The sequence below is a fragment of the Zosterops lateralis genome (assembly GCF_965231275.1).
Source record: "Zosterops lateralis genome assembly, chromosome: 10".
In the NCBI taxonomy this organism is placed as follows: Eukaryota; Metazoa; Chordata; class Aves; order Passeriformes; family Zosteropidae; genus Zosterops; species Zosterops lateralis.
The window spans coordinates 19,848,866-19,861,801 of record NC_139770.1 but is presented as its reverse complement, the minus strand read 5'-3'; the positions used below and the strand labels follow the sequence as shown (position 1 = coordinate 19,861,801).

Genomic DNA, 12,936 nt, shown 5'->3' with positions numbered 1-12,936 from the left:
ACCTTGTTAACGAAAGCAATGTGAAAAGCCACCTGTTTGAGTACCTGAGCATGAGAACTATGGACACAGGCTCAAAATGTGTAATCATTAGGCATATAAATGCCCAGTTTAAATTCCCTTTTCAAGTATCCTGGGAAAAGGAAGGTGCTTTGACCAAGCTCCTAGTCTGAATTGGAAGGGTGAGATCACCACTGAGCCCTCAGAAGAGGTACACAAATAACTGACAGATGTACTTCTGACAAATTACTGCATAAAGCCAGATTCTTCAAGTCCAAGTAAATATTCTGCCCCTGAATTAACACCAGATATATTACTGAGTCTACTCTAATAAAATTTCTCTGGTGTAGATTTTCTTTTGACAACATTTCTTTTGAGAACATCTCTCAGATTGGAGAAAAATACTGCATCTAACAAAAGCCATTGTGTATCCAAGCTGGGATAGCAAAATCCAGATGCAGGATTTGTACTGAATCCTGCCTCTGGAGACAAAACAAGTAGACAAGATGCTCCACTTGAGACTGAAGAAAATCCAAAATGTGAACATTCTGAGTTAGGCAAGGATTAACAAACACTGTCTTCAGGTGGAAAGGCACTAGTGAAAGGTCATCCACTCCTCAGCACTTCCATAAAGCAGGCATCTGGCAGGAAACCCAAGTTTAATCTCATTCCAGAGTGTGAACATGAAAGAAAGTCATATATAGGTCCTCCAGCAACTGTCTGGTACTCTGAAGTTTTGCAAGCACAAAGCATGTGGCATTCCCTCAGCCATTAACACACAGCATTACAATGCAGTTGTCAAACATTACTTGCACATAATGTCTCTGAATTTACAGCAAGAAACTTGCAGGCCATGTTGACAGGTTTGAGCTTCATACAGGTTCCTGCTTCTGAGCACAAAGCTCAATAGGAAATCCTACTTCAAAGAGACCAAAGAGACCAATCAGCCACTGGAATAATCTCCCCAGGGAATTTGGGGGTTCCTCAACATTGGACAACTCAGATTCAGCTGGACAGGCTGCTAGGGCATCTTTTTGGATCCTGCTTTCGCCAGACAAGGTTGAAACAAATTATCTGTGAGGTCCCTTCCAACCTGGTATTCCATGATTCTATCCCAGGATGGAAATAGACATCCTCCACCCCCATCGGAGCAAGTGAAGGAAAAGGAAGGACTGGTACTTCCATAGAAGCACAGAGAAGACTCATTCATGATACAGAGCAGCCGGGACTATCTCCAAAGGCAGGGTGCTCTTGGAAGTGGAGTTGCAAAAGTTACAAATCTAAAAATGGTGTTTGGCTTTGAGGATGCCAGGTACAGGTAACTGAGACACATGCACTCATAGGAAAGGGTGATCCTTCTGCAAAAACCAAAAAACCCATTCTCTAAAGCCATGAAGAGCTTCCACACAGAAACAGCCCTGCTCAAGGATGAGTGTGGCCCCAGTTAACCTGCCAGACTATCACTGACAACTGTAAAATGAAATATTTCATAAGATCAGAGTGAAAATGTAGCAGGTCTGCTCCCGTGGATCCACCAAATGCTCAAGACACAAGGAAAAACAGAACCTCTGAGTCCTAACAGGAGCAAAAATTGTGATTACTGCACATCATTTTATAGTCTTCAGACAGAAAGTTCCCCCCTGAAGTGGGGGAATTAGGACTGCCAAGGGGAGGGACAAAGCAGCATGACAAGGTAAGAATGCTTGAGGCTATTTAATCACACACCAAGAAAGGAGCTGCATGGAGCTGAGAAGCTGCAGCAGTTGCATTTGTGATTTCACTCCAAAATCCAGGACAGCTGGGCGGGTGTGGTGTCAAAATGGACTGAGGTGCCAAATGAAAGTAGAAATTACTGATGATTTTTCAAATCTGTGACAACAAAAGCTGAGGGTTTGTATATACCAGCATTAGGAAATTCAGAAGTTCCAGAATATGCCACAGAATCAACAATCAAAAATGGCCATATTGATTGTCACATACCTTACCTGTTGCTTTAAGGCTTAAACAAATGCAAACAGGAAATAAAATACTCACCTTGACTGCAATTAAACTAAAATGATGACAGTTCAGGATTTTGTAACAAATTAGCTACACAATAGGTTTTCTTTCATGTCTTTAAAATTACTGTGAAGAAAATAAAGTGACCCACATTTGTAAAATCAAGTAATACACTGAAAATTAATTCATACACTACCAAAAAAACAGTGAATGTGGTTAATGGATTTTCCATTAACATTCCCCAAGCTGATGTGATGCACTTCATGAAGAAATAAAGGCAGTAAAAATCCTAGAGTCAGTAACTCCACCTAACACAGCACCTGGAAACAATGACCAGTGCATTCACATCATGAGTCATTTAGAAGAATAAATATATCACTTCCCAGGGAAGGTGGAAGAAGCTTTTTAACCTCCACTTGAGTAAGACTGAAGATCTTGCCTCTCCAAGGCACCAGCCCCTCAAGAGGCCCTGTATTATAAGTTTGTATCAAGTGGAAGAATGGTAATGCCTGAGGTCTTCATGAATTAATCCTGATTAAAACAAGACCATGACACATTTCATGCCACCATCACGGTTATCTAGGGAGAAGGTTCTTGGATTCCAACAGTCCTGTGGACTGTTTTGGTCATAGAAACAAACACAGTGCTCCCTGTGAAAAGTCTCATCCTACAAATAAAGACAGGTGCAGGTCCCCTACCACCCACTGCATCCAGAGCTGCTTCAGCTGCAGCACCTGCAGTTTAGGACAAAGCAGAGGCAGTGTTGGGGAGTGGTGGTGCTATTCATCCTTATTTAAAAATCTATCAAGAGCTCTAAAAGTCATCTTAAAGAATCAAGAGAGTATGCTATAAATGCTTGAATAATTTCAATTCTTCTGGCTGAGGCATTTAGTATCAAAAAAGACTATTTCCACAGAAAAATGAAGAATAGATTAGATTGCCAAAAATACAAGAATCATCCCATCAAAAGCTTAAAAGGAAAACTTTTAATGGTTTAAAAGGAAAAAAATTAATGTTTTTTTTTCTTTTCCTTAAAAGGAAAACTTCTAATGCTACAGGTAACAGGATAGAAAAGTCTTCACAAAGATGATATAGATGCACTGCGTTTCTACTGAACTACAGACTTCTTTCAGTTGTAAGCGACAGACCTAAACCATCAGGCAGGCAAGCTGAAACAGGACACTGATGTAAATCACTCCAACCACAAACCTCCACTGCTATGAAAAGAAATTATTCTAAGAGGATTCCTCCCTGTTATTAATCAGGACACGTATGACTTGGAACTAGAAGCAAAACTCAATCCCCTGCTGTATCTAACATCTATACTGCAAGATTAAATAAGGCCAGGATTCTGCTGCAACATTAAAATTTCCCATATGAATGCAAAGATAAGGCATTGTGGTCTGTCTCCTCCATACCAAAAACTACAAAAGGACCTGAAAACAAAATTGTGCAGGCTTTGCTGGGGATAAAAGCATCAGAAGTGCCTTGTTTTATGTGGCTTATAGTGGAGAAAGATACACTGTGGCTTTGAGTATGGGATGAGAGAGAAACCAGCAGAGATCTCCAAATTGCCACCTCTGAAACAGACAAACTGATGTTTCTCCCTGCCCTCTGAAACAGAGATTAAATCTGTCTGCTTCTACTTTGAATCTGAAACACAGCCAGGGATCTCTCTCACCGCCTCAACCCTCAGCAGCTGAGGAGGTTTAAGCCAAGCTATTCTGAGCTCCTGGGAAGGTGAAGCCAGGTAGTTTAAAATAAAGCATGCCAACAATGCTGAACAGAGTGTTGATCCAAAAGAGGAGACAAAAAAGGATGGGAAAATAACTGATCTGAGCCTGAGCTCACTGATGTGAATGCTACACTACATCATAAGCCTTTGGGTTTGCAGATCCCCTGTGTAGAACAGGAGAACACATCCATACCCATGTATTTCATGTATTTCATGTATTTCAATAATGCAGCAGAGAAGGCTCACTCAGGAACTCCAAGACGAGGACTGTCAGAAGTCATTCCTTAAACAGACCCCCCCAGAATTCATTAAACACACACCCAGATGGTATCCTCACATCACAAATGTGCACCACAATATCCCACTGGCTGGACACACTCAGCTCTTGGCCAGTCCCTCCCTGGGCATCTGCTCTACAGGACTCAGTGCTCAGAAGGGTCCATGGCCAACAGCCAGCCCCAGCCACCAGAGCAGGACATGGTGCAGCCCCTGCTGAACTCACAGCCAGGCCTGGGGAATTCAGGACACTCAGTTTAGAGTCTGAGAGCTGTTCTGCAAGACCAATGCATTTAATCTATTTGCAAATTGACTGTTTAGGCAACTCAGTCAAGTACTCATTAGAACAGTGTATAGAAGTGAAGGGGCTACTTGAAAAGCAGTGTTTTAGAATGGAATGACTTGGATTGAAAGGAAATCAAAGATAACTAGTTCCAAGTTTTTTAGTAAGTGAAGGTACCCCCAAGGCTTTACAGTTCTCTATGAACTGAAGAGGTATTTGTTACAAAAGGCAGTTTTTCAAATGAGCACCATCTTCTCACAAAGGTCTCAAATCTGCAGAGAATGTCTTTCTTTGGAAAACAATCTGGAAAACCCTCTTGTCGTAGTGCATCTTTCTGATAAAAAGTCAAGTCCATTCTGTGACACTCAGCAGAAACCTGTTTAAAACACACAGATACATTAAATAGAATGTATTCTATGCAGCTCTGTAATAGGATCATGCAGCACAAAGCAAAGTCCCTTTCCAAAAGAGGTCAGTATGTTTATGGCAGATGTGCTACTATAGATGTGATGGCCTAAGGACATCAGCAAATCAGCATTTGCAGGAAGAGATCAAATCTTATTAGATTATAATATTTTAGTTAGAAAAAAATCCCAGCCACAGAAATCAGAAGAGCCTTTGGGCTACCACTCTTCAGGCCTGTAACAGAAATGAAAATCATCTAAGCTAAATCTCAGTTGAGAAAAACATTTCTGAACTTAACTAAAGCTTTTAATCTGTTTCACATGTGACAGCAAAGGTAGGTGGTACCTGTGAAGGAAACAAAAACCACAGTAGTGAAGAGTTGGGGGGAAAATGTTGGAGCTGCACCTCCTGTAAGAACCAGGCAATTCACCTGAGGGAAGCAGCTGGGTTAGCAACATTGTTCGCTAAAGTAAGACAATTACCAAGTCTCTGGCTTTTAACATCAAATAATGCTGTTAATTCAATTGCCTAGATTAGTCTTTCCAAGGTTTCTGCATTTCTCCTCTAGACATTAGTCACTGCGTGACTTTTTGCTTTTGGGGCTTTTTTTTTTTTTTTTTTTGTACAAGAAGCAAGTGAGAAATTTATCACGAAGTAAAATGGAACAGGCACCTAAAAGAGGCTGTGCAGTCTCCAGCCTTGGCGGTTTTCAAAATCAAACTGGAAAAGCCATGAGCAATGTGGTCTGGTCCCAAAGCTGATCCCACTCTGACTAGGAGGTTGCAGTGAGATCTGCTGAGTCCCATTCCATAAACAATCATATTGTTTTTCCTCTCTGAAACTCCTCCAGTCCTAATATATGCTTTCCTGAGATTTTGGGATGGAGGTCATAAGGAAAAGAGAAAGTAGAACTGAGCAAGTTCTTCCAAATTTTGACAAACCACAGTTTCATAAAGGACACTGTTTCATTCTCTGTTTTCTTCCTCTAAGTTTTAAGACTGGATTTAGCAGGTTTTGACTCCTCTTAAGCATTAAGATGAAGCTTCCACAGAATCCCCCCTGGTAACCCTAAGGTCTTGCTCCTCAGCAGCAGCAGCAGCAGTCAGCTCACAGCCCATCCCTTTGTGAATGAAGCAATGGCTGCTTCCTGCACATTCATCACTTGACAATCACACACACCCAATGAGCCTGGAGTTGTTCTTAGCAAAATGAGCAATTCCTTCTGTAGAAACCTGATAGCAGGACCAGCAGAGTGCTTCAGCAAATGTTCCCACAGGAGCCACTAATAAACTGAAGCAGAGGATTGAGAAATGTCTTTTGTAACATTCACCTCACCCTTCCAATGAGTGTGTGCTGGGTACAAAATACCCCTAGTGCTGCTATAACTTGAATTCCTATATTGTAACAGCATTCTGGGTTAGCAATCAGGTTGCACCAGCCTGCTTTTTTTTATTAGAGCTACAAAGATTTGCTAATGAAATATTTGTAAGATAAGTCTTCATTTTATCCTTTGCTTACAAGCTATGTAAACAGATAAGCTGTTCTCTTTAAACATTTCTTTAAGGCTTGCTCTGAAGAGGCTTCATGTTCATGAGCAAATCCATTTATTTGATGAAGAATTTACGCAGCATAGGAAAGTGTTTGAAAGCTTTCAAAAGGGAAGACAACATGCCCAGAAAAGACCAGGATTTAAAACGTTGGCACCCTGAGTAAGTCCAGAGGCTGTGATGTAAATTGAAAACCAACAGTAAAGAGGAATTTGCTCCAGCTTGGCCAGCATGCCTGAGAGGAACACATGGATCTGTCCATTCTTACAGCCTCACTAAGTCCATGGTTTGAGGTAAGCAAGCCTTAGGATCAAAGCCCTCAGGGTTAAAAAAGCAATCATCTCCATTTATTATTATTATATAGATATATGTATCTATAGATACATGGCACATTCATATTGCGAGTTTATTCACAGAGCAACACTAAGAGGTGAATCAAACTCATTAATACAGAAGGTCCCACCAAGTCTTACTCCACACTGTGTACTTTACATGATACAGCCAAGAGAACTAAACTGATCATCTTCAAGAACCAAGATGAAGGACAACATGACACACAGAACTTTCCCTTCATTTTCCAATAAATTGGCTATTTTATAAAACAAATGAAAATAAAAGAGAAAGCCTTCCCAATACCCCAGGTAACAGAGAACTGTTTCTGTATGTTCCTACTGATAGGCCAGCAGAGCCAAAGACAACAATATCACCTGCTGCACTATGCCAGAGGATACATAAGTAGAACGCAGTGTGTGTCAATCACATGGCTTTTAAATGTGTTAATAGATTTTCTCAGGAGCCTAGTAAATATCATGCTGCAATTCTTCCATCCACATTAAGAGATTATCAGTAATAAAAGAATAGCTCAAATGTCATTTGTCACTTAAAGTCCATTACAACTTTCAAGAAGAAAGTGGTTGCACTTACTGAGGTTAATCTCACATCTGGAAGAATGTTGTAATGACAATAAAAACAAAAGTGTATTGTTCATGAAAGCAGCTAGCAAAAGAAAAATTAATAGCTATTATGAGATCATTTTTATGTCCTTTTTTAAATGCTCCAAACATTGTTTGCACATCAATTTGATAAATATTTCATACAACAAGTCTTCATAAAGTCTGACATAGGACTCATTAAAAGCCTATTTATGTGACCACAAGACGATCAGATGAAAAAGAGTCTGCAGTCAATTATAAATAGATGCATAACAAAACAAAAATAAATTAAACAGATGCATAACAAAACAAAAATAAATGACACATACTGGAGGCCTGCCGGGACGGCCCCTTTTTCTTTTCCCTTTGACTTCTGCTTCTTCAAGCTCACTGCCAGCATCTGAATGTGCAGTAGTTTCATTTGTAGAATCCCTAGGGGGGAAACACATCAGATAAACTCAAATTATTTGAAATCAACAAGTAGTCTGTAACTGACCAATTAAACACTTACTCCTGAGCCAGAAAACAAATAAACAACAAAAAACATCAGCATTAAAAGGCTTTCCTTGTTTATTCTGCAAACCAAGGAACTCAGCATTGTTAGCCCTGGCAAAAGGCCTTCCCTTCTCATTGCCTGCAATGTCATTTTATTGACTGGAATTCTTTAAATTAATTTTCATTTGAAAACAGGTTACACTTCCAAACTGGCTATATTAACCAGCACATGCTCAATTCACCAATCTCACAATGTATTTACTACCAAGAACTTCCTTTTACTCTTTGTAGCTGCTTCTGAGCTGCTCTCAAGGCCCCAAGAGCAATGTGGAGTCCAATCCAGCTGTCTCATCAGGAGCACAAGGGTCCACACCATGCTCTCAGTCACTCCCCAAGACAAGGGGCTTGGGCAGCTATTAATAAAAAGGATTCATGCTGACTGTGAGGCCCAAACCCGAAAACTCCCTTTGATCTGAAGACATTTATAATTTTTGCAGTTAGAAAAATATTTTCACTTGTACCATGGAAAAGCTTTGACATTGCTCAGCTGCTGTCAGCAGAGAAGCCCAAACAATAATTTCTCATTTGTTGCCATTTCAGATTTAAGATCATGATATGCAAAAAAAATCCCCCAGTTTTCACCACCCCTCTCAGCCAGAGGCACAGGTACTTCTCTGCCTTCCAAACAGACAGGGCTGCTTGAAGAAATTCAGATTGTAATTGATCTTTAGAGGCATTAGATCTTGCCCAAGAGCAGCTCACATGCAAAATCATACCTGTTACTGAGGGGCTTTATTTTTACTGCACAAGACCAGCAGTGCACCAGATCTCTATAAATTTTCATTTTAAACTAATAATATTCTAGATTACTCAAGGGTGGGTCAAGCATAGTCATAATTATAGATTTCTTTAAACCCAAAATCATTTCCTTTAAGTGAAAGTTCAGTTGCTGTATGACCCCTGTGCAAAGGGAAGGTGAAAACCAGACCTATTCCATATTTTATAGAGCCTCAAACATCAAGGGCAGCATTAGTGATCTGCTCTAGAGAAACTGAGAAGCTCCAGCAAGCCAAGATCTACACAGATCTTCCAGCTTGTCTGGGGGTTATTTTGTATTTTGCTCTATAGATCAGGAATACTTCACAAATTTGTTGTAACACCAAGAAAGCTATTTAATAATGCAGAAAGATATCATTGTATCAGAACTGGGAATGTTCTCATACTCCTCTTTACTCAAATTACTGTATTGTCTAGGTCTGCTCTCACTCAAATAATTCTGCAGAACTATGATGCATTTCTAATGTTTAGACATTCTTTTCCAACCTTTTCCTATTTCCAAGCACAAAAACACCAAAGGGTCCACAGAATATTTTACAAAAGCCAGAATGTAGAAGAACATATATGAATCTCTTTTAATGAAAATAACTTCAGTGGATTATCTCAGAATACTCTACACACCCCAGAAAATCATCTAGGCACCCTAGATGAAAAACCACTATTCTAGTGAATTTGAGTTCACAAATTACATGTTTGCAACACAGTAACTCTACAAAATATTGAAAATGCAGCTTTGTTGTGATACAATTAAAAAGTAGCTTTTTCACTTCATAAAATAAGAAATTTGAAAAACTTAATATCAAGCTATGTATTTGGGAAGGTACCCAAAAATGTAAAAAGCCTAAAATCAAACAGAAGATACCCCAAACAGAGTTCAAAATTCTTTGGTAAATTAGGGCCACAGCAGAGAAAAGCAATGCAGTAAATACAGCTGAAAACATGCTCATGCAGATGGATGTTATCCAGCCTTTACCCAAATACCTCATCACACTTCAAGTAAATCTGACAAAATGCACATTGATTCCCAATGGCAATTTTAATAGATTTCGAATACAGAAGTAAGGAACCCCATAAAAATATTTGCTCCCTTTTGTTGCTGGGGAGAAATTAAAACCATTCTCTATTGCTCTCTCTAAAAAAAGCCCCAAAGCTTTCCTCTCTGGTCTGCTCAGATTCTTATTGGCAAAGTTTCAGGCATGGTGTGTCTATCTAAACAATTCCCCCATTCCTGGGGAAAGGCTGTGCTTTGCTCGCTTATAAACCTGCACCCCCAGGATCATCAGGATAAAAATGTCCCTCTATTAAAAACAGATTCAGCAATCCTTCTAGGGAAACAGCTCAAATCCTTCCCTTGAAAAACCAGAGCTATATAAATAAATTAAACTCTACTGCTACTTCACATGCATCTACTCCACAGAGAATTTGACTTTCCTGTACAGCCTCAGTCTGGTCTAGCAAAACCTCCAGATAAATTTGTCTATTTGGTTCTGGGAATTTCAAATCTTTCCAAATACTGCATATGGAAGGAACAGTTAAGTTATTAATGACCTTCTATTCTTTGCCTTAAATAGACTGTTGCCTTAAACCTGATTTTCTTAATATTCTTCTGGTAAAACTTCTCTGATTTGCTGGAAGCCTCTCTGGCTGTTTCCCTTTTTGGGAAATAAATTAGTACTAAGGGTGAGATTAATCTCAATTAGAGACATATATAATGCAGAAAATCTTAATGTACAAGATACCTCACACTAAGGTCAGTGTTCAAAACTGGTCAGACAATTTAAGTCTTATAAATTTTGTTTTCTTTCCATTGATGATAAGGTGATCAAGACAAGCAGCTTGAAGATAAATGTTTCAAACTAAACAAAATAAATCTCACCCTAACAACATGTGAGGAAGAAAGGAAACTTCTTTCCAGCAAAGAATATATGTAAGGAGCAAGGGGAAAATATTAAAAACTAGGTTCCCTTTAATCCTCACATTATTTGGAGTAGGGAGACAGGGGGAAGGACAACCTCCAGTCTTTAACTGGTTTCATATTAAAATAAACACCATAACAAGCAGCAAGGAACTGTGTTTGAATCATCCAACTCCACAAAAAAAGGTCCTTCCAGTGTGGCTGTGAGCCCTTTCAGTTTGGGAAGTAGTGCCTCCTGCTTCTGTCCCAGCCTGGCAGCTGCTCTGGGTACACAAACATGCCCCTTTTCCTCTTATTTCTGAACTCAGCAGCAGTACAGCATCTCTAACTGCAGTTCTGTCAGTCTGTAACACTCAGTGAGAGAAGCAGCTGGCCAGCATCCATTTCCCTCATTCCCCACACATCTCACAGAACTGCTAACAAGTAATTTATCTGGTGGCAGTTATCCACATCTTAATAGACCAGAATTATCCTATCCTCATCCCACTGTGTGTGACTAGGCACCTGAGGGGGAAACTTGGGCTTAGTCATAATTTATCCTTCCTGAAGCTGTTGTGAGGGAAGATAATCTAGGCCTAAGGAAAGCTGCCTCATCTAAGGAGAGGTGGAAGTGCCTAAAGCTAAACCTTTCCACCTTTAGGACTCCTTTGAAATGACAGGGACATGAGATAATTTGACAGAGGTGGGGGGCAACCTACAAGACTGGGGTGAGCAGAGCAAAGGTGACAAGTGATAACCCCTTTCCAGGGCTCAGGTATACTCTGCTTTGCCTTCTGGTTTCTGTGGTGACTAAAGCATCCTAGAAAAGTGGAAGCAACTCCAGGATCCCTTCTAAAAACTCCAGATATAATTCCAGAGTTATAATTACTAATCCTTGAAACTATCCATGTTAATAAAGAATTAACAGACTACTGGGCAGCCCTTTACCACATCGTCCTTCTGAAAAACATTTTTCCATTAACACAGTAAATCCTACATCTCTGTAAAACAAACTAACATGAATTTACCTTTCTTCTACTATTCCAGAAAACACTAGCTATAGAGTTTATACACCATGCCCATTTAAAAACATACCACAGTAAAACCCTGTGTTTATGTATCAGGTTTTGTAAAAAAAGAAACCAAAACACTTCTATGAGCTTTTATCACTGTTGCTGAGGGGCTCAACATTCTGGCAGAGATAAATTCAGTAATTGCTATCACCAGATTCAGCCTTGTGAAAAAAAGCATTCATGAAGAAAAACAGCTAAATGCACAGGCTCATGAATCATGGACAAATCAGTTCTCATGGCTGATCTTCAAAAATCTGAGGTGCAAACATGAGTCATGTCATTGAGAGAAGGTTCATACCTGTCCATCACACAGATCAAATACATCAGATGTGTTCTACAAACATCTGAAACACCAATAAGTAAAATCCAGTCTTCACTGTGTTCTGAAGCCAATTCTCTGAATCTAGAAAGGTTAAAGAGTCTCCTTTCATGTTTTCTCAACAAAGAAGAATTTGGAAGGGAATATATGATAGGGTCCTAAGCAACAAATATCAACATATCAAATTGGCTTTAGGAGTGCTTGTTTAAAGGGTGTAGCCAAAAAGATTACAAAACATCACAAAAAAGTAGAAATTAAGCACAGGAATGGGAGATTATAATAATCCTTCAAATAATTAATTTAAGAGCTAGAAAAAAAACCTTGGCTTTCTGTGTGGGACTGGACTGTGTCTGTAAATGTGTGAAGCTAATATCCCCTAGCCCAAAAATTGTTTCAGGTTTTCTCACCCTTAGCCAGCACTCTTCCTGATGAAAACCTGGCTGGGACCTCCTGAATTAGAATTTATACTTTCTTTGATACTTCATCCACACTAGACAATGTTCTGAACCCTCAGGAGAGGCCCAAAACCTTTATGTGCACATCATGCTGAGTTCTTTGTAAAATGAAAGACCTCCTCTTGTTCATAAGCAACCAAAACTGCATGTATTGTAGAGGATGACATCTCACCAACACTTCACAGAGTAGCATTAAATTATTCCCAACTCTACCAGAAAAAACAACATTCATGTTTTCTTTTGCTCTTTGATTTGCTCAGTATCAGTGGCCCTGACTAAAGAGTCACTGATAATTAAATATACCACTGAGGTATATTTAATGTCCCTCAGCTTTTTCAGCTGGTGTGTAGTTACCAAATCCATTAATAAGCACTTTTTAACCTTAAACTCTGTGATATTCCATTCACTTTTTAAGTCCATCTGGGTTCTTGAAGTGGGAATGCAAATATCCCTTTCCTATCACTACCATCACAGATTCTCCCAGCATTTTGTTCTTGGCATATTTTACAATCATTCCCTCACTTCTTGAATGTGGCAAATCCAGGAAATACGAACCAAGAAAATATTCTTCCACAATTAATCCCTAAGCTCACAAGAACCCCTCAGGCTGACACTCCCCCTCAGTTCTGCTCATCAAGGTCATCCCCAGCTTTAGCCTGGACTCATCCACAACTAAATTTTTTTAAAGAG

At 39.6% G+C, this 12,936-nt stretch overlaps 1 protein-coding gene across 2 annotated transcripts in view; it reads right to left on the bottom strand.

Moving 5' to 3' along the window:
- STAG1 (STAG1 cohesin complex component) overlaps positions 1 to 12,936 on the bottom strand; it is a 166,126-nt gene that overhangs the window by 112,773 nt on the left and 40,417 nt on the right. For both annotated transcript variants that reach the window (XM_083868709.1, XM_083868708.1), the window contains exon 3: positions 7,503 to 7,605. In XM_083868709.1, the coding sequence (XP_083724835.1) occupies positions 7,503 to 7,605 (103 nt within the window). The remainder of the gene's footprint in view (positions 1 to 7,502; positions 7,606 to 12,936) is intronic.